At 44.1% G+C, this 26,183-nt stretch overlaps 1 protein-coding gene across 1 annotated transcript; it reads left to right on the top strand.

Moving 5' to 3' along the window:
• The first annotated feature begins 1,866 nt into the window (after positions 1-1,866).
• Positions 1,867-26,183, top strand: ERI1 (exoribonuclease 1). The gene is made up of 7 exons (XM_077476248.1): positions 1,867-2,229; positions 4,412-4,587; positions 7,919-8,138; positions 12,385-12,468; positions 25,011-25,120; positions 25,438-25,552; positions 25,775-26,183. Exons 1-7 carry the CDS (start codon positions 2,131-2,133, stop codon positions 26,015-26,017), a joined length of 1,047 nt encoding a protein of 348 aa, XP_077332374.1. The 5' UTR covers positions 1,867-2,130; the 3' UTR covers positions 26,018-26,183.

Raw genomic sequence — 26,183 nt, 5'->3', positions numbered from 1 at the left:
CGCTGGAGATGGCGTCCATCTTCACCCGCTCTTCCTTCCGGGTTCGCCTTATTATAGGCTTACCTATATGTAGAAACTTAAATATGGAAGTTTACTTCCTCTTTAACTACATGCTGACCAGCTGCTGTCGTTATATGGCGGCAGGTTGGCTCCCCTGCGCGAATTCCCGTAGCTGTGCGGCGGCCACTTTAAGGGGTATAGGGTGTGCCCGCGTGACGTCGGACCCGCGATTGCTCCTCAGAGAGCCAGAACGGGGATCTGTCAATGTAAACATACAGATCCTCTTTCTGTCAGAGAAGTAGAGAGATCTGCTGTTCCTACTGATCAGGAACAGCGATCTCTCGCTATTCCCTGTCACTGCACTCCCCCCACAGTTAGAATCACTCCCTAGGGAACACTTAACCCCTTGATCGCCCTTAGTGTTAACCACTTTCCTCCCAGTGACATTTATACAGTAATCAGTGGCTATTTTTAGCTCTGATCGCTCTATAAATGTCAATGGTTCCAAAAAAGTGTCAATATGTCCGATCTGTCCGCCGCAATGTCGCAGTCCTACTAAAAATCGCAGATTCCCACCATTACTAGTAAAAAAAATAATAATAAAAATGGCATAAATCTATTCCCTATTTTGTAGACGCTATAACCTTTGTGCAAACCAATCAATATATGCTTATTGCGATTTTTTTACTAAAAATATGTAGAATACAAATTGCCCTAAACTGATGAAGACTTTTTTTTTTACATTTGTTTTTTGGATATTTAATATAGCAAAACGTAAAAAATATATATATATTTTTTTAAATTTACACTCTTTTTTTGTTTATAGAGCAAAAAATAAAAATCGCAGAGGTGATCAAATAACACCAAAAGAAATCTCTGTTTGTGGGAAATGGACATCAATTTTCTTTGGGTACAGCGCGGCAAGACCGCGCAATTGTAAGTTAAAGCGACGCAGTGCCGAATCGCAAAAAAATGGCCTGGCCATTAAGAGGGCAAATCTTCCAGTCCTTAAGTGGTTAATAATAGTCAGTATCAGTGTGTGCTGCAAAGGTGTATTTGCTTTTTAGGGGGGAAAAAAAAAACGCCTCTAATGTTGGGTGTCCTACGTGCATGCTGCGAATGTAAGAATATAAGTTTTGTTTTTAAAATTTTAGAATGGGGTGCATAATGTTAAAGTGTGCCTTGACTGAAAAAAGCTTGAGAAACCCTGCTTTAAAAGACTGAAAAGACAGTCTAATGCACACGATCTGAATTTTGGTCGGAAAAAGCTCTGATGGTTTTCCTGACGGAATTCTGACGGGATTTCGCTCAAACTGTCTTGCATACAAACGGTCACACCAAATTCCAACCGTTAAGAACGTGGTGACGTACCACAGGTATGACAGGACTAGAAAAAGGAAGTTCAATAGCCAGTAGCTTCCGTCTCGTAGTTGAATCTGAACATGCGTGAGTTTTTGCGCGTCGGAATTGCATACACATGATCGGAATTTCTGAATTTCCGAAAAATTCAGAACCTGCTCTCAATCTTTTGCTGGCGGAAATTCGGCCAGCAAAATTCTGATGGGGCATACACACGGTCGCGTTTTCTGACGAAAAGCTCTCATCGGTCTTTTGCTGGCAGAAATTACGACCGTGTGTATGCAGCATTAGAGCTCAGTGAAGCCAGAAATCTTCATGTGCACGTTGACATACTAAAATCTCTTCAGGAGAGAGGCGCCTTCGTATGCTCTCACTACAGAAATGACGGCAGAGGGCGCTACACACAACTCCTAATACCTTTAGTACAAGCATTACCATTTCAAAGATGGCGATTTAGGCTTCTGAGTCGTGTTGCCTCCAGCCTATCAACATGGTTTCCGGTGCCCTGTAGGCCGGAAGTGATGTCGACGCGCTGCTAGAAGCGGGCTAAACAAGAGCTGAGAGTTGAGGGCGAGAATTACGCTTAGAATCGTTATTTTGGCCCTTATATTCCAGAGGTTCCTGTTATCACCGGCTCCCTGGACTTACTCGGGTGTAATGCGCATGTTATAACCGGCAGCACCCATTGGCCTGTGTTCCCTGGAGCAGTAGGTGATGTCAGAAGGCTTGTAGAGGACAGGCACCAATCGGGTGGTGTTGTATAGCTGTGACATGGAGGAACAGAAGGAGAACAGACCGATAGAACCTGGACATGTGGACGAGGCTGGTCTGGCCTGGACGTTTTGGAAGAATGTGGATCTCGGAGGAGGGGTACATGTCTCTATCATGTGTTTATATGGCATTAGGCTCATAGGACATTCCCATAGGGGTCAGTAGTGGCTTTTCTGTGTACACTCTATGGGAGTTCTGATAACTTGTTTCCCCTTTTTTGCTCTTCTGTATTTTTATATTTCTTTTAGATTTTCAGCTGACAGATTGATTTGCATTGAGAAAGAGGACCAGTAAAGCACTTTTTTCTTACAACGTTACTAAGACTTTTAAAGCTGATCTCTGGGGAAAATTCAAAACTGCCCTTGCGTTGGGGGCTCCCCCTGCTCTGTAAATGCATGTGTCTAAATCTCCCTTTCATCTGAACCCCCTTATTTGCCTTTTATATGCTACTGATGCTGTCGGGGGGGCACCACCTAGTTAGACGCTGTCAGGAGGCAACTATGCTATCGGGGGGGGGGGGGGGACGGGACCACCTGTCAAACTTGCTCATTGGATTCAATATGATTGCACCACAAACATGGAATTTCAGTACAAAATCTCCCTTAGGATTTTAAAAAAAAAACAGGCATTCTGGAGGAGGCAGGATCGCCTCCTAAATGCCTGCCGCCCTTTGTTCTACCACCCTTTTAAAAAAAAATGGGTTAACCTTAGCAGTGCAGGGGAAGCCCCAATGCAGGGCAGATTTTTCCAGAGTTCAATTTTTTATTTTTATTTTTCAAATTTTGTATTGTAAAGGAAAAAGGCAACTTCCGAGTCACACAAAGTTTCACACACAAAGTAATACAAAGCAGAACTGATAAAGTCCAAACTCCAGTGCAGTAATATGTTAGAGGAATGTAATGCAAAGACCAGGCTGTCCTGTTCAAGAACATGAGAGATTTAAAAGAAACGATGGCCTACCATAGTAGCACAACCTCCCCAAGGGGAATGGAAACAAGCAGTCATGCATCAGTCTGATCCATCGAACGGAGATCATGGGCAGGGACAGAGTTCAACATTAAGGCTGGGTTCACACCATTGCAAATGTTGCTTTTTCGCATTCCAATTCACAATAGGAGATTTTGTCCGGCTCTCTATGGAGCCGGCTCACACATCTCCGCAGCGAGTTCGGTGCGATTTGCACAAAAACCATTGTGCCTCTTTTGGTCCATTTTTAGTTCCCCCAATTCAGCCAAAATTCGGGCTGAAATTGGACCTGAAACCTTGCACTAGGATGCATCAGACCCCTGCTGTGAGCCCAGCCTTAGGCCTGGTTCACACATGTACAGTGTTCCAGTTGCATATTCTAGGTGGATGTTGCATTTTTCAATACACGTTTCTGATCCATTGAAGGCTATGGAACCAAAAACCAGAAAAGTCCCTGGCCCTCCATAGAACGCATAGATGTGAACTACACCAATAGGAAACCATGTTAAATCGACTGTGTAGTGTGTTTTTGAAAAACTGAAAACGCACGAAAAAAATGCGTAGCTGTGAACTAGGCCTAAGTGTAACCCGAAAAAGAGTCCTTTTAATCTCTAAAAATCTAAAGTCTGCTGCAAAAGAAGTGGTATTACTCTTCTGTATTCAGTATGTCTGTCTGGGATTTTCTGATGCCTGTATATCCTGCTTCATACCGTGATTAAATCTTCCAACCCCCAAGTCACTGCTGATACAGTATGGAAAGTCTCTGTTCACCCTAAAAAAATAATAATTTTAAGGGTCCATGTAAACAGAGGTACAACACCCCATGCTTAGAGCTGTAATTTTATACAGATATAAATGCAGCAGCATTGCGTGCTGGGCCCATGCAGACTGGTATGTTTTCAACAGTAGCATTTAGCTATGTAAATCAAAACTAGAAAAATCTACATTCAGTCCTTCATTTGGCTGTAATTTTACACTTTTGTCTATGTAAACATTTGTGCTAATGTTTACATTGTGTACAGTGCCAATGGACCCTATTGGCCACCTCCACTGCTAAGGGCTGTCTCATGGAATATGTGGCAGAAGTCTGTATAGACCAAAATATTTGTGCCTTAAATCTTACCCCCCTTTTTAAAATCTATACTCTGAAGAATTCAGCCTTCTCTGAGGGCAAAAGGGGGTCTGTCCCCATAATAGGTGAACCTAATAAAGTGACCAGTGTGTGTGTGTGTGTGTGTGTGTGCGCGTGTGTATATATGTATGTATTTATATGTGTGTCTATCTCTACAGATCAAATGTTGCCCTTTATTTCTAGGTCAAACCTAATCGACTTGATGGGCAAGAGGACAGTGCAAATCATTCGGCGAAATCATGTGCGAATGACTTCAGTGACCCAGTCTACAAAGAAATTGCAATTGCAAATGGATGTGTGAACAGAATGAGTAAAGATGAACTAAAGACAAAACTTTCAGAATTGAAACTAGAAACAAGGTAAATCAAATGTTGCATCTTAATAGTTTGCATGTCTGAGTAAGGCCCCTTTCACACGGGACGGATCCGTAATGATCCACCCCGTGATGATCCTCTTGCTCAGTGGGGATCGATCCGTTTATCCCCGCTGAGCCGGTGGATGACAGGGCGGTCCCTGCACACTGTGCAGGGACCGCCCTGTCAGCTCTCCGCTCTCCTCTATGGGGGATCGGAGGAACACGGAGCGTCTTGCAAGCACCATATGGTGTTTTGTCCAGCCTGTTGAAACCTGCGCAGAGCAAAATACCATTTGTCTAAATATAAAAAAAAAAAAAAAACTGCTGCACATTTGAAATGCAGACACCTGGACCTTGCCTGCTTACACCTGCAGCATCCACCCCACCTTACAACAATATCATGTCCCCCTGTCAGACAGGTTTTTACAGGTATAGCTCCCACAGTTCCAAGTAGTGTCAAGGCTTGCTACCAAGGCCACGTCTTTATTTTACACTGATTGGCAACCTGACGGCAGTAGAAATGTGCAGGAGGCAAGAAGGGTTGTGCATGGATCGGCACTACGAATGAAGAGGCCCCTGAAATATGGGGTGTAGAGAAGAGAATCGCATGTTTCACCTTTATCTGCAAGCATTGTATTGTGTGGGAGCTTTAAAGTGTTACTAAACCTAGGACCCTGCATTCACTATATCTGCTCTCCCACAGTACATGGAAATGCAATTATTTTAGTAAATATAAACTGCTAAATACCCTTTTCTCCTTGGCAGTATATAGCAGTCTTGTGGCTTGTGGCAGTCTTGTGGCTTCTATTTGTGTCTGGCAGAGCACTGGTTAAAGCTTGTAGGAGGAGTTTTCATTCTGCTCTGACTGTCCTATGAGGCTGCATGACCCCTGACTTTCTGACAGTGCTGATTGGCCCTGTGCTGATCACGTGTATGTGTGTAGTAAAAAAAAAAAAAAAAAAAAAAAATATATATATATATATATATATATATATATATATATATATATATATATATATAAATTTGTACAGTAGATTACGCCCCTTTCCGCAAGTGCCCCGCTGCCTGCTGGGAAACACACAGATCCCAGAGGCAGCGGGGACTGTCCTTATTGCGCAGCGCGACTCGCACATGCGCAGTAGGGAACCGGGAAATGAAGCCGAAAAGGCTCCATTTCCTGATTCCCATACCCAAGATGGCGGCGGCAGCACTCGAGAGACGATCTAGAAATCGGCTTCGGGTGCCGACATCGCGGGCGCGCTGGACAGGTAAGTCACTATTTTAAAAGTCAGCAGCTGCAGTATTTGTAGTTATCAATTAACAACCTAAAAAGTGCATAAACAAGACAAAAACTAAATCAAATCAATATTTCTTGCCTCAACAGGGGATTTCTCTGCTGAGCTGGCAGATGACAGGTCCATGTTCACTTCCGCTGATACGGGCACAGCCTGCTTTCCTCTATGGGCTGTTTGGAAACAGGCCGCCTGTCTGTTTCCATCGGACTGTCATATGATCCACCAGACAGATGGAGAATTGATCCCCATCCATCTGTTTTGATCGGATATCAGCAGGTGTCAACAAACACATGTCGGACATCTGCTGCTCCATAGATGGCAATGAATGGTTCGATCGGGTCCGCATAAAAAACTTCCAGGTGAACCCGATAGGTCTGTTGGTGTGAAAGAGACCTTAAACTTTTGAAATGTCAGCAATTCTCCCAGAAACACTTGTACACAGTTGAGGGTTGCTCAGACATATGGTGCAGTGCATGATTAACCTTTTCCTGCTGGCTGTACACATATATGTAGCAACGCATTGGGTGGGCCTGATGCCAAACCATCGGATAATACGTCCATGTAAAACAGCACTTCTGTTCTTTCTGCTCACTCTCTGCTTTCAATCGCATGACCACTGTGACAACCAGCCACATCGGTCACATGATTGGGATGTCAACCTCCCAGCATTAACCACTTAAAGACCAGGCTTCTTTTTCAGACTCTGTTTACAAGTTAAAAACAAGTTTTTTTCTTTGTTTTGTTTTTTTGTTTTTTCCTGCTAGAAAATTACATAGAACCCCCAAACATTATACATTTTTTTTTTTTTTTTTTTTTTTTTCATAAACACCCTAGAGAATAAAATGGCGGTCATTGCAATAGTTTTTGTCACACCGTAATTGCGCAGCGGTCTTACAAGCGCACTTTTTTTTGGAAAGAATTCACTTTTTTGAATTAAAAAAAAGACAACAGTAAAGTTAGCCCAATTTTTTTATATTGTGAAAGATAAGGTTACGCCAAGTAAAATGATACCCAACATGTCACGCTTCGAAATTGCGCCCGCTCGTGGCCTAGGGTCAAACTTTTACCCTTAAATCTCCATAGGCGACGTTAAAAAATTCTACAGGTTGCATGTTTTGAGTTAGAGGAGGTCTATGGCTAGAATTATTGCTCTCGCTCTAACGATTGCTGCAATACCTCACGTGTGGTTTGACCACCATTTTCATATGCGGGTGCTACTCACGTATGCGTTTGCTTCTGCGTGCGAGCTCAATGGGACGAGGGGGCTTTAATACATTTTTTTTTATTTTTTTCACGGTTTAAACATTCCTTGTAATAGAAAAAAGCATGACAGGTCCTCTTAAATATGAGATCTAGGGTCAAAAAGTCCTCAGATCTCATATTTGAAAAAAAAGTGACAACCGAAAAATGGCCCTTTTTAAGACATATGGGTGGCTGTGACGTTTTGATGTCGCTTCCGCCCTGCTATAGATGGTGGGGGCCATCTTCCCCTCACTCGTCTCCATACCCAGCCACAAACCGGTCCTGATCACCTCCGCCCCTCTCCCGCCGCCGATCTTGCGGCGAGTCAGCTGCAGAGACCTCCATTATCATAAACGGGACCGCCGACTCAAAAAATGAATACTTCAGTTGTGACAGCAGCTGCTGCCTTTACCAAGATATCCATCTTTAAACTGTCGACATATACGTACAGGAGCTGGTCGGCAAGTGGTTAAAACCCTCTTAAAGGGTGGGCGGTGGCAAGGGGTTAAAAAATAAATAAATGATACCAGAGATGTGCGAATGATCAGCAGTATAACATGTAACCTGAATTAACATGCACGTCAAAATACAATTATTAAACGGAATCGGTTGTGTAGGAGGAATCTAACTTGGCAAGGAAAGGTTGTGTTCAACTAACAAATTTTAGATCTTAGTTCAGTGTAAAAAAAAAAAAAAAAAAATAAAGACTTTCTCGCAGGCAGATTACAATTCCTTTCTGTTCTTCTTCAGGCCTGTTGAGATACAATATAGTTATCTTTTTTTCTTTCTCCATTACAGGGGAGTGAAGGATGTTCTCAGGAAACGTCTAAAGAATTACTATAAGAAGCAGAAACTTACTCACATTTTGTCAAAGGACTCCAGTGAGACTGATGCATATTATGACTATATCTGCGTAATTGATTTTGAAGCTACCTGTGAAGATGGTAATGCAACAGATTACGTCCATGAGATTATAGAGTTCCCCATTGTCTTGCTGAACACAAGGACTTTAGAAATTGTGAGTTTAACTCATTTCTGGGGATGTGTAAAATCTAAATTGCAGGAATTTGCACTGATTGTAACTCACATAGATGTTATGTGGCTATTTCTACCTTTTTACATAAGCTTGATATGTTCACTTTTTGTTCTGTGGACTGCTGCCCTGATCCTGTTTTATAAAAATTATTGTTAAAAGATGGCTGTCAAATCAAGATCTTAGAAGTATGGCCAAAGCTTGTTTGGTCATACTTTTCATGTGGGTCACACTACTGTGCCTCAGAATCAGACAGCAGTAGGCTTTAGCCATGTCACAGAAATGCTCCAGACTATACAAGCAGTCCCCGACTTACGAACGGAATCAGTGCCGGTTACTTGTGCTCCACACTGGTCCTGGATACCTCAGAGTAGCTGTCTTGCCACATTCCACACTGCAGTACTTCATGTACTGCATGGCCAGAAGAGCCCCAGAAGCGCCCGGAACATCCCACATCCCTCCACAGGCAGATGCCAGAACACCCCACATCCCCGCACAGGCCGACGTTACACTTACAAGCAGTGTTCTGACTTATGATCAAACCTACAGTCCTTAACGTGTTCATAACTCTGACTTCCTGTAGAGGGATTCTGAGAATAATGTTGGGATCCACTCAGATTCCTGATTGACAGCTGGCTTGCTGAAAGCCTGACCGAACCATTCCCACCCCATCTCCAGCCTGGAGCTCCAGTGATTGACAGTCATCGCTCTCTACTCAGAGTGGACCTGAGAACTGCTTGCTCAGCGGTACTTGCTTCGTTTTTTGGCACTCAGTTCTTAGGCACCAGGAGACAGATGCAGTATCAGACACATGCTGTATCCATAGAGATGAACATAGATGGGTTTTTTTTTTTTTTTTTTTACCTGCACTTCTCCTTTTAATCTGCCCTTCTCTTTACATAGGCTTGTACTCCTAAACTTGTTGTCAGAACAAATTTCCGCTAGACAATTATTATATGGTAAATGCTAGCGGCTATTCTACTTTGCCCATTAAATGTACACTGCATGTTTTTAGGTGCATCCAGTGTTCACATAAGTAGGGATGAATACTGACATCAGTCTGTTTGGTAAAGGGCTGCTATCTATATGGTAACTACATTGATATACTATGATACAAATTGGAGTGCAAAGGAAGTAGAGCTCTAGAGTTACAGAATATCCCAAATGAAGTCCCACCTTTTTTGTTTCTTTATAGTTCTGTACTGACTTTTGCTTGTCGGTGGAATAAAAGAGCCTTTATTCCTCATTAGGAAATATGCTTCCCTCTCCAGTATTCTATGCTGGCTGAAGTTAAGAAAAAGTCAGTCTTGTAAACTAAAAAGGTGGTAGTAGTATACCAGGTTGGGAGTATGGAGGTTTATTAGCAGAAAGACACTTCAGTAAGTATCTTGCAATATTCCTCTAGACAGTTCACCTGTGAGAACAGTTAAAAGCAATATGATGGATTATCAGACCATATCGTATGTGCCACAATTGCTCTTATAATGCACATCATACAAATAAGTATGTATGTACATTATCTTCATTACATGCCATGTTCTTAGTGGCGTTGTTTACCTTGCTTCTTTCTTTCGTATCTTATGGCAACAAGAACAGGTTAAACCAAAATTCTTGTTACATTGATTTAAAAGCATTCCACCCCTAAAACCAACTCTTTTAATCTACAAAACATCTAAAAGCCTATTTAGTAATTTTTAGGATTGTTTTTAACAGGATTTTAAACAAGTACTTTGGCTTAAAGTAAGGGTTTACAACCACAACACACTTTGACCTACAGGTAAGCCTAGACTACGGCTTACCTGTAGGTCCAAGAAATATCTCCTAAACCTATACGGTTTAGGAGATATTTGCCCGAATACCGGCATCGCTGTCTATGGTGCATGCGCCGTAGACAGCGGCGCGCAGGCGCACTGAGCGCGGCATTTTCAACGACGGAGCTGCCGCGCGTGTCGGCTCCCATGCGCGGGAGTGACGTCATCGCGGCTTCGCCGAATGACAGCGGCGGAGCTGCGAGACCCCACCGAGAAGATGGATGCGCCGGACTACAGGGGACAGCGGTGACTTCGCTGGCTCCTGTGTCAGGTAAGTGACACATAATGGACTACTATGCGTTGCATAGTAGTCCATTATGCTTTGCCTTTGCAGGGAATGAAAGAGGAAGTAAACCCATCAGGGTTTACTTCCTCTTTAAGCTGTTCAACGTAACATGAAAGAAGGATGCAAAGTGTAAACCATGTCACTTTAAGGTGTTAAAGGCTAAGTTCACTTTTTGTAATCTGTTACATGTCACACCTATATTCAGGTCCCCGAACCTCCCCATTCGCTTGGCTATTTTCACTCATTCACATGCCCTGTAAATGAAAAACTACAAGGTATGGCAGCCTTTGCGGCTGTCGGCTTGTAGTTTTCAATGAACTACTATTGTGTTATGGTAGTTCATTCTCTCTTCCTGTCAGATTGTATCACTGTACACTGGCAGATCTGCAGGAGACCTGCATGGCATCAGTGATCTGCTGGTGCAATGCGTTCCCGGCTCCAAAAAAAAATGCACATTTGTTTAACTGCAAAAGTGCGTTTTTTTTTTTATTATTATTATTATATTATAATTTTTTTTTTTTTCTAAAATGTAAACGTATCCTTTAAAACCCTTGGCATCGACACAACAAAAATATGTGGCCCCACCACACTAGGCTTCTTGCCGTGAGGCTGCATATTTGCGTACCTCCCAGCACAGTGACCCCCGGTCTCGCTGAGGGTCCTGGGCCCCATTCTAACGATCAAGACCAGGAATGTCTGATTCTGGGTCCACTGATAGCCTCTGGCTATCACAGCGATCGGTGACTGAAGCCCATCCTCGTATTTTCTGTCCTTGTGACTGGAGGAAGATACATTGTAAAAAGTGTGTTGTCAGATCAAGGTTTGATCTAGGTCAATACCAGGGTTGGCGTCTGGGACAGGATTTTTTTCTTATTTTAATTAGTACCATATGTAGTGTATATGTGTTGTATATAATAAAAAAAGCGCAAAATGCACACTATTGTTTCTGGGCTGTACTATGGGTACATACCACATATGTGTATGTTACTTGTTGTATCGCTGCAATCGTCCGGAGCGGGAGAATTTTTTGTTTTTGGTTCTTCATGCTCTTAGGTGGTAGGTTATGGAAGTAGCAAGAAATATACCGCTAAATAGTCTCTCTCTCTCTGTGTGAAAAATTAGGAGATATCCATTACCATTTACCACCAAATGTAAACCCAATCTGTCCTGAAAAAAACAAGGTATAATCCAATTGGATGCACAAAGTAGTTGTGGCGATATGTACAGTTTTACTAACATGTCAAAGTTGCAAGATTGGGCTTAGGCATGTAAATTTCTTTTACCCTTAGGCACAAAGGGCTTAATACTGAAAGGCAGTGGTAGTGATCTGATCCCATGATCGCTGTGATTGGCTGTCACGTGACGAGGGGCCAGACCGATCGCAAACGGTGACTGGGAGCTGACTGTGACAGTTCAGTCATTGTGTAGGAAGTGCGCAGTGAGTTGTACATGCATCCTTCCACCATTGATTTCTGAGCTCCTAAGATTAAGCCATTTATAGGGTAAAATGCTTCAAGAAGGTAAGGATGTGGTGAGATGCTGAGTGTAACCTACAGCCAAAGTTTTTCTTGGTAAAAAGATTTGTTGGATGTGTATCTTTTTCTCATTGTTAGCAGTTTTTCCCAGAGGAGTGGACAGACCCTGTAAGCCTGCACCTACGGCCAGTGGTGACAAGTCAGGGGTCCACCTAGAGCAGCATCGTCTGTGGCACTTTTTGCCAGAAATGTAACTTTTTTTTTTTTTTTTTTTTAGTTGAGGTGAGCTTGATTCCACCTCTCCCACCTACAGATCCCTGGATCTGCTATTAGTTTTGATATGTATTTTTAACTAAATTTTATGGAAGTTGTCTGATAACCTGTGTGGGCTTTAATAGGTTCACTTGGACAAAAAAATGAATTTGCATTACTATACAGAATCCTGTTTCTAGGATTGGCCTCTCTATATTGTATGAGACCATGTCTGACATTTTACTGTTATAATACAGAGCTGCATTAAGCTATACAAGACTGCTCCCTTTCTGGGTGTTTTTGCTACGGTCTTATCAGTTGGGATGCTTAGATTAACAGTAAATTTAGAGTTGTGGTGACAAATTTCCTTTAATGAATGACCACAACGTGTTTTGTTCCATCTCTAGGAAGACACTTTTCAGCGGTATGTGAAGCCAGAAATCAAGCCTCAACTTTCAGAGTTCTGCATTAATCTTACTGGAATTACTCAGGTAAAATTGTGACAGAAACTAAACTTTCTTATCTTGAACAAAGTGCTGTCGCAGTATAACACCTATCCCAGAGTTTCTCAATCAGGATTCTGTGGAACCCTACGGTTCCTCCAGAGGTTGCTAGGAGTTCCTTGAGCTAGGAGCAATTGCTGCCTCTTGGATAAGTTCTCACTGACACCATTGACATTTTTAGCTATCTGTAAGGTGGGTATTCTTCCCAATGATCACAAGTGTAAGGAGCATTCTTTCCACTCACGATCGCACTAATGTATCATGAGTTGTAGATATAGAAATTTTTAGCACAGGCTTCCCAAGACCAAACAGTTGTTTTAAGGTTTTCTCTGTGTTGAAGAGGTTGAGAGAGGCTGCCCTAGACTATTCATTTTATCCAAACAATTGTCCCATATCTATATATCCAATTTTAATTTGTCACATTTTATTTTCCCCATTTCAAATTCAAAGTTAGGAAGAAATATTCTAAGCTAGTCGAAGATGCATTCATAATGCACAAACTGTATAATAACCAGTGTAATTTTGACGACTAAATTGATACTATTTCAGTCGACTAAAGCGCTTCAGATGACTAAAACGAAAATTACATTTTAGTCAAGACTATGACTAAAACTACATTGAATTTATATCACAACTGGTAAATCTTTGTCTGTAGTGCATGTTCAAACCCTGATACCATAAATGTTATTTGATTTTTACTCAATGAGGCTATAATGTTTCGCTGCTCTAAAGAAATAATGCATTAAAACTAAACCCATTCTATTTTAATCGACTAAAATTTACTGGGGATTTTAGTCAGACTATAACCAAATTGACATTTGATGTAAAAATTAACACTAACGTGCATTTTTTATTTTTTTTTTTCCTGTATTTTACGAAGGCCTGCTTAATACATGACACAAACATGTTGTGCTGTTTTTGTTTTTTCTTTTTTTCTTTAAGATGTGCTAAGCTGTAGTATATCTGAATTGGTTACATAGGGGGAAATTTACTAAAACGGGTGCTCACAAAATCTGGTTCAGCTGTGTAGTAACCAATCATCAGCTTTTAGCTTGTTTAATTTACGTTTTTGCCAATGAGGTTGGGTTCATACATGCAATACAGGAACCAGCGTGTTTCCTGTGCGGTCTCCCGCAACACGTGTCACTGGCAGGCAATTCACACTGCCCTCTATGGACCGCCAAGTGTGTCAATAGAAAGGTAATGACACCCCCTGATCAATTCAGTTCACAGTGCGAACTGTCAAATGGTACAGCAATCTTATCGCATGGGTGTTCACATTCACACCCATGCGATCTGATTCTGGTGCGGACCAAAAAAGGGTCCTGCGCCATTTTGGTGCGAATGTGATTTCAGCCATACAATTTGTATGGCTGAATTTGCATTGCACAGACATTGGATGTGATCTGAACAGCAATGCTGTGCTACTCACATGCAATGTCTGTTCGCACCAGTGTGCACCCAGCCAAAAACCTGGAAGCTGATTAGTTTACTATGCACAGCTGCACCAGATTCTGTGTTTTATTGAATGTAACTTCAGCTAAAATGCATTTTTATGCTGTTAAGTGCATCTCGCTGCAGGGAAATGAGTGGGAACAAATCCTATATTATTTTGGGCACAATTACTTAATTTGCATATAAAGTCAGCACTCACTTTCACCAATCCTAAACATAATTGAATTGGAAATGTGTATTCACAGTGTTAAATAATGAAATGAACACATTTCTCACCTCCCCTTCCAGGACGACAACACATGAGAGATGATGGGCTCCTCCCTACAGGAAACGCAATCGGTTCACAACTGTTAAAAGGCCCCACCTTCCGCCTTGTCCCTTAGTCTCGATTATGTTTCTCCTACAGGGAAACGTTTATTATTTTCTCTGACCAGAAGAATAAAAAAAAGAGTTGGATGGTACCCCTGTGAGCCAGGTTCAGGAATGTCAGCGAGGGTTGCACTAACCTGCCACTTTAAGCTTCTCACGGGTCTCCCCAGGGTGTGGTGCAGGCAGTCTAAGTGTTTCTAAGGTTCCCCTGCCATCGCATGCCGCTCAGTAGCTCGGGTGTAGTCCTATCCTTCCCTGTGTGCAGCAGGCATTTTCACAGAGCTCAGAGGAAGCAAGACACCAGGGGGAGGACACTTGTGCACTCCAAGCCTCGCCCTGAGATCGGAACTTCCGGTCGGGGCAGAGCACACTCAGGAAGGGGTAATAAAGCATGGAGGAGATGCCGGACCCATGTGGCTGCGGAGGTTGGAGGTTCCCTGTCTTCTCTCAGGACCCAGCGAACTGCAAGGAGCAGAAAGTCTGCTGTTACCCACCTCATGGAAACAGAGGATGACAAGGCAGCACATATGGCTGCAGGCAAGAGTAAGTTGGGGCCCGGTAAGTGTTTTGCCTATTATGCAGAGTGACACACCAGCCTTTAGTGGTCCCTGGAAAACCCCTAGGCTCTCGCCTCTGGGGAATGGGGCCTGCAGCCATCACTGAAGGGGGGCTGGAAGAGTGTTGTTTCCCTCATCTCCTCTTCTCTTGTAGACTTCCCAGGTGGATCTCAGGAGGTTGCTGACAAACCACCTTCTACATCCGCTATCACTAGTGCCAGTACAAAATGCAGTAACTGCGGAGAAAGATTATCTAAATCTCACACCCAAGCCATTTTATTACCGTTGTATTAACAAATTGGCTGTGGAAGAGGCCTCATGTCTAATGAAGGATTTTCTGAAATCTGTTCAAACAGATGCTGGCCACTATACAATCTTTTCGCACCTCTGCAGCTGCTTCCCAGGTGGCAGATGCAGAGGAGATGCCCCCTAAAGAGGGTCCCTCCTCTCAGGAGATTGTTCTCTCCAGACCAGGGCCAAGTGCTTTTTTACAAATTTCTCAGGGCCTTCCTCCAGCTCAGGCTAGGGAAGAGAATGATGGGTCTTTACTGTTTAGGCCGGGTCTTAATGTTTTGTCCAGATCCTCCCAGAAAGGCAAGAAATGTCCTGTCAAACCCAAAAGGGAGAGGTACAGAAACTTCTTTTTTCAAGGCCCCTCAAGACAAAATCAGCGAAAAGCTAAGAAAGAACCCAGCAGGAAGTGGAGGTACTGCAGAGGTAGGCAAAAAGGCAATTTACTCTTTCCTGCTCCAGCCCAAAACACCAAAGATTCCAAGTGATGCCAGAATCAAGGTGGGGGGTCTGACTTTCAACTCATTCCCCAGTGGGAGGAAATTTCAGACAGTCCGTACATCATTCAGCTGATCAAGGAAGGCTACCGACTAGAATTCTCAGCAAAGCCCCTTGGTTATGATTACCTGTAATGCATCCTCCCAAGGATGCATTAAAAAAAGAGAGCCCTACTAGAAGGGATTCAGGAACTTGTGGAACAGCTGGTGGGTAGTACCAGTACCAAAAGGTCAGCGATATCAAGACTTTTACTCCCATATTTTTGTGGTACCTAAACCATCAGGGAAGTACTGCCTGATCATAAACCTCAGGAACATAAACAGATTCCTAGAATACAAGAGGTTTTCCATGGAGAATATGTGCAAAAGAACCTGCTAAAGGCCATCTTTTTGACCACTGTGGATATCAGGGATGCCTATTTGTATGTCCCAATCCACCCGGAACACCAGGCATTCCTGAGATTTGCGGTGGTAACCCAGGAAGGGACTCGTCATTGGCAATTCAGGGCCCTCCCTTTCGGGTTAGCAGCCAGTTCAAGGATCTTCACGAAGATCCTTGCCGAAACATTGGCCTATCTGCATCTCACAGAATAACGTTAATACCTGGATGACCTGCTCATCTTTGGTCCGTCAGCCATTCAAGTAGAGACTGATACCCAAAGGGCGATTTCAGTCCTACAGAAGTTATGCTGGGTGGTGAGTGTGGAAAAATCATTCCTGGTACCGGCTCAGGTCCAAACCTACCTAGGCTATCGGGTAGATTCACAGGCCCAAAAGCTCTTCCTCCCAGAAGGCAGAGAAACTAGTCACAGCCGTCAGAAGGCCGATAGGATGCCCCCGTGTGTTATAGGAGAGAGATTCTCAGGGTCCTGGGACTTGTGTCAGCTGGCAGTCGCTTGGGCGCAACGGCATTCCAGCGACCTTCAACTTTTCCACCTTTTCCTCTTGGGACAAAAGGAACGATTCCCTAGATGAAAGTTTAGTCATAACTTGGGTAAAATCTTCCCTGGAATGGTGGTTAGTCTCAGAAAATCTGGAAAAATGCAGACCATAGCGTCAGTGGGATCCACTGAAGCTCACCATGGACCCAAGTGTCTGGGGAGCCCACCTAGAAAAAGCCAAGGCACACAGGGCACCTGGGACAAGGGGGTAGCCAGATCCTCTTCCAACCTCAGGGAGCTCAGAGCAGTGAGTGAAACATCAAGGGCCTTCAATGGCAGAGTCTTTGGCAAAGAAATCCAGATTTGCTCAGACAACACCACAGCAGTAGCCTACCTAAACCACCAGGAGCAACCAGATCCAAAGCCCTTCTGGACTTGGCAAAGGAGATTTTGAGCTGGGCCGAGCACAGGGTATTCTCGCTGTCAGCATTCTACATAAAGAGGGCAGACAATTGGGAAGCAAACTTCCTCAGTCGCCAACCTGCCAGAGGGGGAGACTGGGAGCTGAACCCCAAGGTATTCCAGGCATTGGTCCAAAAACTTGGCCGGCCAGAAATGGACCTCTTTGCCAGTTTCAAGAACAGGAAGTTAAAGAAGTTCTTCTCCCTTTCTCGGATGGCCTGGATGCCCTAGTGCAGGATGGAAGTTCCAATTGACTTACACCTTCCCTCCTCTGGCACTGATTCCTGATTCAAAAATTCAACCGGTCCTCGGGCTGCTTCCTCTTGGTTGCTCCTTGGTAGCCAAGGAGGGTGTGGTTTGCAACCTTGAAAGCGTTGTCAGTAGCGCCTCCCTGGGAGCTTCTGGACCTACTTTCTCAGGGTCCAGTGTTTAACCCCAGACCGGAGTTCTTCCATCTGACGCCTGCTTAGTGAGTGCCAGATCCTCAGAGGTAAAGGCTGCTCGGACAAAGTGATGGACACTCCTCTTGAGCAGGAAACCAGAAAGATATACTTTAAAGTATGGAAAACCTTTTGTAGCTGGTGTAAACAAAAACGGGTTGTTTCCACCCCTTAATCCCCATAATCCTAGAATTTCTTATGGATAGGGTAGAGAAGGGTATGCCAGTGAACGCTCTTCGGGTACAAGTGGCCGCGCTTTCTATTTTCCTTAAAGCGGAGGTCCACCCTAAAATGGACCTTCCGCTCATCGGATTCCTCCCCCCCTCCGGCGCCACAATTGGCACCTTTCAGGGGGGAGGGGGGTGCAGTTACCTGGATAATCCAGGTAACTGCACCCACTTCCGGGCTAGCTCTCTGCGGAAAGGGGCGTACATTACGCCCCTTTCCACAAGTGCCCACCCCCTTCCGCAAGTGCCCCGCTGCCTGCTGGGGGAACACACAGATCCCAGAGGCAGCGGGGACCGTCCTTGCGCAGCGCGGCTCGCGCATGCGCAGTAGGGAACCGGGAAATGAAGCCGAAAGGCTCCATTTCCTGATTCCCATACCCAAGATGGCGGCGGCAGCACTCGAGTGTCGATCTAGAGATCGGCTTCGGGTGCCGACATCGCGGGCGCGCTGGACAGGTAAGTGTCACTATTTTAAAAGTCAGCAGCTGCAGTATTTGTAGCTGCTGACTTTAAAAAAAAAAAAAAAAACGCGGAGTCCCGGCGGACTCCCGCTTTAATGCTAGGTTACCCTTAGTTACAAGGTTTTTGGTGGCCAGGGATAGGGCTACCCTGGTCACGAAAGATAGGTTCCCGCCTTGGCACCTAACCAGGATTCTAGAGGCTTTATCTAGACACCCCTTTGAACCCATAGAGGTTCACTTAAGTTTAAAATTAGCCTTCCTGCTGGCAATTACCACAGCTAGAAGGGTAGACCTACATGGTCTCTCCATTAAATAACTTTTATTTTTTTATTTTTTTGATCCTGCCAGACAGGATCACCCTCAGACCAGATCCTTTATATCTGCCCAAGGTGTCATCAGCCTTCTGTAAGACACAGGTAATCTACCATTCTTTTGTGACAACCCTAAAAATTAGGGGAAAAAAAGGTTTAAATTGCCTACATTTAAGGAAATGCTCCTCCTTATCTAGATCACCTCGCAATCCCCCCTTCTTTTTTTTTTTTTTTTTTTCTGGACCAAGGAAGGGACTTCAGGCCTCAAAATACTCAGTCTCTAGGTGGATAAGGCAAGCCATTTAAATACAATACAAAAGCTCAGGTATCCCTGCACCAGCAAAGTTGAAAGCACACTCAACCAGAGCCATGGCAACCTGGGCCGAAAAAGCAGGAGCCTCCTGGGAGCAAATTCATAACGCATCCACCTGGTCCAGCCAAGACACCTTCCTGAAGCACTACCAAGTGGAGGTCCTATCGCAGCAAGACCTAGCATTCAGTCGAAAGGTGCTACAGGCAGTGATCCAACCCTAATGTAGGCCTGTGGATTACCTGATTATCCTCTTGTGATGCTGTCCTGGAAGGTGAGAAAAGCGATGGTTACTTACCAATAACTGTATTTCTATGAATCTTCCAGGACAGCAGGCCTACTTCCTGCCCCATTATGGGTGGAGGAAAGGGTGTATACAATGGGTGGTAAGTACCTAAGTGTCTAAAGACCCCTTGTGATCCGTTTTGAGAATTCATTTACAACTGAGTGACAGCTGTGAACTGATTGTTTCTCATATATATATAGATATATAATTTAATTTTTGCTCATAAGCTTACATACCCTGGCAGAATTTATGATTTCTTGGCCATTTTTCAGAGAATATGAATGATAACACTTTTTTTTTTTTCTTTAACTCATGGTTAGTGTTTGGCTGAAGCCATTTTTTATCAATCAACTGTTTTTTAAATCGTAATAGCAACAAACTACCCAAATGACCCTGATCAAAAGTTTACATTCCTCAGTTCTTAATACCATGTATTGCCCCCTTTAACATCAATGACAGCTTGAAGTCTTTTGTCATATTTGTAGATGAGGCCCTTTATCTTTTCAGATGGTAAAGCTGCCCATTGGAGGCTTTTTGCCTAGAGGAGTTCCTGTAAATTCTTGGGCTGTCTTGCATGAACTGCATGCTTGAGATCTCCCCAGAGTGGCTCAATGATACTGAGGTCAGGAGACTAAGATGACCACTCCAGAACCTTCACTTTATTCTGCTGTAGCCAGTGCCAAGTCGACTTGGCTTTGTGTTTTGGATCATTGTCATCTTGGAATGTCCAAGTACATCCCATGTGCAGTTTCCTGGCTAATGAATGCAAATGTTACTCCAGTATTTTTTTGATAACATACTGCATCCATCTTGCCATCAATTTTTAACCAAATTTACTATGCCTTTTGTAGCTCGAACATCCTCAAAACATCAGCGATCCACCTCCGTACCTTTCTTCATAGGCCTTGTTGACTCCTCTCCAAATGTAGCATTTATGGTTATGGCCAAAAAACTAAATTTTGGTCTCATCATGACTTTGTGCCAGAAGGTTTTGGCGTATTGTAAGCAGGATACTTTGTGGCATTTGTGTAGTAATGGCTTTCTTCTGGCGACTCGACCATGCAGACCATCTTTCTTCAAGTGCCTCCTTATTGTGCATCTTGAAACAGACATACCACATGTTTTCAGATTCAGTTTTCAGTTCTGTATTTCACCTGAAGTTATTTGTGGATTTATCTTTGCATCCTGAACAATTTTCCTGGCAGTTGTGGCTGAAATTTTAGTTGGTCTACCTGACTGGTTGGGTTTCAACAGAACCCCTCATTTTCCACTTCTTGATTAGAGTTTGAAACACTGCTGATTGGCATTCTCAATTCCTTCGATATCTTTTTATATCCCTTTCTGTTGTATACAGTTCAACTACCCTTTCCCACACATCCTTTGACAATTCTTTTGATTTCCCAATTATTCAGAATCCAGAAACTTCAGTGCAGCACTGGATGTAAGATGTAAGGGTCTGTTGAGAGTCCAGAAACTCATTGACCTTTTTATGTACACACTAATTACAAGCAAACAGATCACAGGTGAGGTTGGTTCCCCTTTTAATAGCCATTCAACCCCCTTTGTGTCAACTTGTGTACATGTTGGGCCAAAATCACCAGGGTATGTAAACTTTTGATCAGGGTCATTTGGGTAGTTTCTGTTATGATTTAAAAAGAGTAAACACAGTTGATTGATAATAAATGGATTCAGCCAAACACTGAGGGTCCGTTCACACAGGGGCAACTCCGATCCGACTTCAGGTCGCCCCTAGTCGCCTCAGGTCGGACAACATTTAAAAAGCAATGTAAGTGAATGAGAGCCGTCTTAATGCACACTACTGAAGTCGCTCCGACTTCAGAAAAGGTTCCTGTACTACTTGAATCCGACTTGTAGGCGACCGGTACCCATTGATTTCAATGGAGGTCGCCTCCAAGTCGGATCTCCGTTTATATGGAGGCGACTGACAGAATTATCAGCTCTCAAGAGGGCACTCCACGCCAAATTTATGAAAAAAATTTGGCGTGGGTTCCCCCTCCGAGAGCATACCAGGCCCTTAGGTCTGGTATGGATTCCAAAGGGAACTCCCTACGCCGAAAAAACGGCATGGGGGGTCCCCCCAGATTCATACCAGACCCTTATCCGAGCACGCTACCCGGCTGGCCAGGAAAGGGGGTGGGGACGAGCGTGCGCCCCCCCCTCCTGAGCCGTACCAGGCCGCGTGCCCTCAACATGGGGGTGCCTTGGGGAAGGTGGGGGCCGCGCGGCCCCCCCACCCCAAAGCACCTTGTCCCCATGTTGATGAGGACAAGGGCCTCTTCCCGACAACCCTGGCCATTGGTTGTCGGGGTCTGCGGGCGAGGGGCATATCGGAACCTGGGAGCCCCCTTTTAATAAGGGGGCCCCCCCCGTATACCGGCCCCCCACCCTATGTGAATGAGTATGGGGTACAATGTACCCCTACCCATTCACCTGTGAAAAAAAGTACAAAAAAAAAACACAACACACAAGATAAAATAGTTTATTGCACAGCTCCGGGGGTCTTCCGTCTTCGGGGGTCTTCTCGCCAGACTCCTCCGCTATCTTCTTGTAGCTCTTTTACTAGCGGAGGAGCCCGGCTTTCTTCCTCGCCGCCGCCCTCTTCTTCCGACTTGGGGGGGTCTTGTCCCCCTCTTCGGTTCTTCTGCCGGGCCACCGCGCCGCCTTATAGCTCTTTTACAGGCGGCCCGGTCTTCTGCCGCCGCCTTCCGTTCTTCTTCTCCTGGAGATGTTGACTTGACGCTCTCTCCGGCCGCAATGCCAGGGACGCGCTGCGCGACGACTTGTATAGGGACAAGGGGCGGGGTCATCGGTTGATGTCACATGGCGACAGTCCCAGCATCCTCCGGGACTGTGACATCGTAAGGGGGCGGGGTCACCATGTGACATCAACCCATGTGACATCAACCGATGACCCCGTCCCTTGTCCCTATACAAGGCGTCGCGCAGCGTGTCCCTGGCATTGCGGCCGGAGAGAGCGTCGAGTCAACATCTCCAGGAGAAGACCGGGCCACCACCTGTAAAAGAGCTATAAGAAGGCGCGGTGGCCCGGCAGAAGAACCGAAGAGGGGGACAAGACCCCCGAAGTCGGAAGAAGAGGGCGGCGGCGAGGAAGAAAGCCGGGCTCCTCCGCTAGTAAAAGAGCTACAAGAAGATAGCGGAGGAGTCCGGCGAGAAGACCCCCGGAGCTGTGCAATAAACTATTTTATCTTGTGTGTTGTGTTTATTTATTTTTTTTGTACTTTTTTTTCACAGGTGAATGGGTAGGGGTACATTGTGCTTTGGGGTGCTTCCCCAAGGCACCCCCATGTTGAGGGCACGCGGCCTGGTACGGCTCAGGAGGGGGGGGTGCACGCTCGTCCCCACCCCCTTTCCTGGCCGGCCGGGTAGCGTGCTCGGATAAGGGTCTGGTATGAATCTGGGGGGGACCCCCACGCCGTTTTTTCGCCTAAGGGGATTTTTAAGTAGCGAAGTTTGGCGCCATTCCATGAGCGTGTGCAATTTTAAAGCGTGACGTGTTGGGTATCTATTCACTCGCTGTAACTTCATCTTTCACATTATGCAAAAACATTGGGCTAACTTTACTGCTTTGTTTTCTTTTTAAAGCACAAAACAGTTTTTTTTTTATTTTTTATTTTTTTCGGGAAAATAAAAATAAAGCATTCCAAAAATTGCTGCGCATATGCCAGTAGGGTCCTTTCTAAAAATGTTTGGGGGTTCTATGTAATTTTCTAGCAAAAAAATTAAATGTTTTTTACATGTAGGAGAGAAATGTCAGAATTGGCCTGGTAGGCAAGTGGTTAAACATTCACAGTGCTGGAGGAAAATAACTGTGCCCATAGACTAATTGCTTCAATGAAAAATAAATGGAGTCAGTAGCTTGCACACCTTCAGTTAATGAAATGAGTTTGGAGGTGTGGGCGCAGGGGGGGGGGGGGGGGGGGAGGACAGTGTACTGCATGAGCCTAGAGATATATAAATTACTGCTAGTGCATGGGATACGTTGTTTTCGCCACAACCGGCGATGGCCCCTGCTCTTGCGCAGAGACGGCAAATACGTCTGTGGGGCAAGCTGCTGCTAAAGTACAAGAGGGATTTGAGCTGGCCAAGAAGTGAGAGATGGGTGCACAGAAATCCTAGTAGCACTCCTCCTATACCTGTCTCCATCTTTCTATCAGCACACCCCACCCTACTGCTGCAGTAAAGAAGGAAATGCTGGCAAATCCGACCCACGTCCATGACTGCAAGGTCCCCTCCACTGTCACCACCACACCGGCTGCCACCATCTCATTCCCCTCCCCCCATGTATATGTAATACAAACACGCGTGAGTACACCCCTCACATTTTTGTAAATATTTTCTTTTCATGTGACAACACTGAAGAAATGACACTTTGCTACAATGTAGTGAGTGTACCGCTTGTATAACAGTGTAAATTTGCTGTCCCCTCCAAAATAACTCAACACACAGCCATTAATGTCTAAACTGCTGGCAACGAAAGTGAGTACACCCCTAAATGAATATGTCCAAATTGGGCTCAAAGTGTCAATTTTGTGTGGCCACCATTATTTTCCAGCACTGCCTTAACTCTCTTGGGCATGGAGTTCGTGAGGGCTTCACGGATTCCCACTGGAGTCCTATTCCACTCCTCCATGACAACATGATGGAGCTGGGGGATGTTGGAGACCTTGCGCTCTTCCACCTTCCATTTGAGCATGCCCCACAGATGCTCAATAGGATTTAGGTCTGGAGACATGTTTGGCCAGTCTATCACCTTTACCCTAAGCTTCTTTAGCAAGGCAGTGATCATCTTGGAGGTGTGTTTGGGGTCGTTTTCATGTTGGACTACTGCCCTGCTGCCTATTCTCCAAAGGGAGGGAATCGTGCTCTACTGCGTCACAGTACGTGTTGGCATTCATGATTCCCTCAATGAACTGTATCTCCCCAGAGCTGGCAGCACTCATTCAGCCCCAGACCGTGACACTCCCACCAACATGCTTGACTGTAGGCAAGACACTTGTCTTTGTACTCCATTCCTGGTTGCCATCACACACGCTTGACACCATCTGAACCAAATAAGTTTATCTTGGTTTCATCAGACTACAGGACATGGTTCCAGTAATCCATGTCTGTCTGCTTGTCTTCAGCAAACTATCTTGTGAATCATCTTTAGAAGAGGCTTCCTTCTGGGATAACAGCCATGCAGACCAATTTGGAGTGTGCGGTGTATGGGCTGAGCATTGACAGGCTGACCCCACCCCTTTTAACTTCTGCAGCAATGCTGGCAGCACTCATACGTCCATTTTGCAAAGACAACCTCTGGATATGACGCTGAGCATGTGCACACAACTTCTTTGGTTAACCATGGCAAGGCCTGTTCTGAGTAAAACCTGTCCTGTTAAAATGATGTATGGTCTTGACTACTGTGCTGCAGCTCAGTTTCAGGGTCTTGGCAATCTTCTTATAGTCTACTCTAGGCCATCTTTATATAGAGCAACAATTCTTTTTTTCAGATCCTCAATTCTTTGCCTTCATGTTGAACTTCCAGTGACCAGTGTGAGAGCGATCGATAACACCAAATTTTCCACACCCTCTCCCCATTCACACCTGAGACATTGTAACACTGAGTCACGTGACACCAGGGAGGGAACATGGCTAATTGGGCCCAATTTGGACATTTTCACTTAGGGGTGTACTCGCTTATCTTACCAGCGGTTTAGACATTAATGGTTGTGTTTAGTTATTTTTAGGGAACAGCACATTTACACTGTTATGCAAGCTGTACACACACTACTTTACTTTGAAGCAAAGTGTAAATTCTTCAGTGTTGTCACATTAAAATATTTACAAAAAATGTGAGGGGTGTACTCACTTTTGTGAGATACTGTGTGTGCATGTATGTAAAATATATAAATATATAGCACTTTTTGTATGATTCATTATAAATGTTGCTTTCAATCTACAGGATATTATAGACCAAGCAGATACATTTCCCGTAGTTCTTCAAAGTGTTGTTGATTGGATGAGACAAAAAGAGCTGGGCACGAAATATAAATATGCTATACTGACTGATGGGTAAGATGCTAGCATTCTTCTTCCTTTTTTATATATTCGTATTGTCATGAGTCTTTTATAATTGTAGTTACTAAATACCAGGGGTAATATGAGAATCATTTTAAACACTTTAGGCTTTTTGACGAATGCAAAATCATATGTCATATGCAATACCTTTTTTCTATGAATACTTTTCTTCCTCCTTTTTTTTTATTTTCATAAAATTAATACAAATGGTATGCCACCAATGAAGTTGTTTTTTATATTGATATTGTTTTAAACCACTGAGTCCATTTATTGTACTGCAATATGTAAATATTGTTTTCATGAACCTGCAGGTCATGGGATATGAGTAAGTTCCTAAATATGCAGTGCCGCGTTAGTCGGATTAAATACCCTCGCTTTGCAAAGAAGTGGATCAACATTCGCAAGTGTTATGGCAATTTTTATAAGGTTAGTACAGTGTAGATTTCAACTGGAAAAAAAACAATATTCCTTTTGCCCATTACTCTAAGCTAGCTGTTGCAAATTTTAATGTCTGTTTGCTAATATTTTTGGTTTAAAGCAACTGTCAACAAGGTGTTTTATAAGAATTGAAGCATATTTGGGAAAAGTACGTCAGAAGCGTTTTTGGAAGTATAAACCTTGATATTCAAGCCATGCATTTTATTGCAGGTTCCAAGGAACCAGACAAAGTTAACAGTGATGCTGGAGAAGCTGGGTATGAGTTACATTGGACGTCTTCACAGTGGCCTGGATGATTCAAAGAACATTGCCAGAATAGCTATCCATATGCTTCAAGATGGCTGTGAACTTCGAGTGAATGAGAGAATGCACACAGGACAGCTAATGACTGTGTCCAGTTCCCTGCCATTTGAGGGGGCTGCAATTCCGCAGAATCCACAGTTAAAAAATTAGCCTTTTATGTTTGTTTTTTCTGTCAGTTTTAGGAGCACTTTAAAATGTTTTTAAAAACCATTTGCTTTCATTGTATAGACTTGTAAACTGTAAATGTCATGGTTGCTTTTTAATATTCTGGTAATCATGGACAAGTGTTACTGGTTTCAGCAATAAAAATGTAAAT

The sequence above is a fragment of the Lithobates pipiens genome, unplaced genomic scaffold (genome assembly GCF_037356315.1).
Source record: "Lithobates pipiens isolate NorthernLeopardFrog02 unplaced genomic scaffold, aLitPip1_a1.2 Scaffold_13, whole genome shotgun sequence".
NCBI classification, from domain to species: domain Eukaryota; kingdom Metazoa; phylum Chordata; class Amphibia; order Anura; family Ranidae; genus Lithobates; species Lithobates pipiens.
Note: the sequence above shows the minus strand (reverse complement) of the source record. Positions and strands in the feature narration are given on the sequence as shown.

Excerpts from the sequence above, each read along its gene's own strand:
- ERI1 (XM_077476248.1), top strand. The coding sequence starts at position 2,131 with ATGGAGGAACAGAAGGAGAACAGACCGATAGAACCTGGACATGTGGAC. Across the intron at positions 2,230-4,411 it reads ATGTGGATCTCGGAGGAGGG|GTCAAACCTAATCGACTTGA; the intron begins GTACATGTCTCT and ends CTTTATTTCTAG. Across the intron at positions 4,588-7,918 it reads GAATTGAAACTAGAAACAAG|GGGAGTGAAGGATGTTCTCA; the intron begins GTAAATCAAATG and ends TCTCCATTACAG.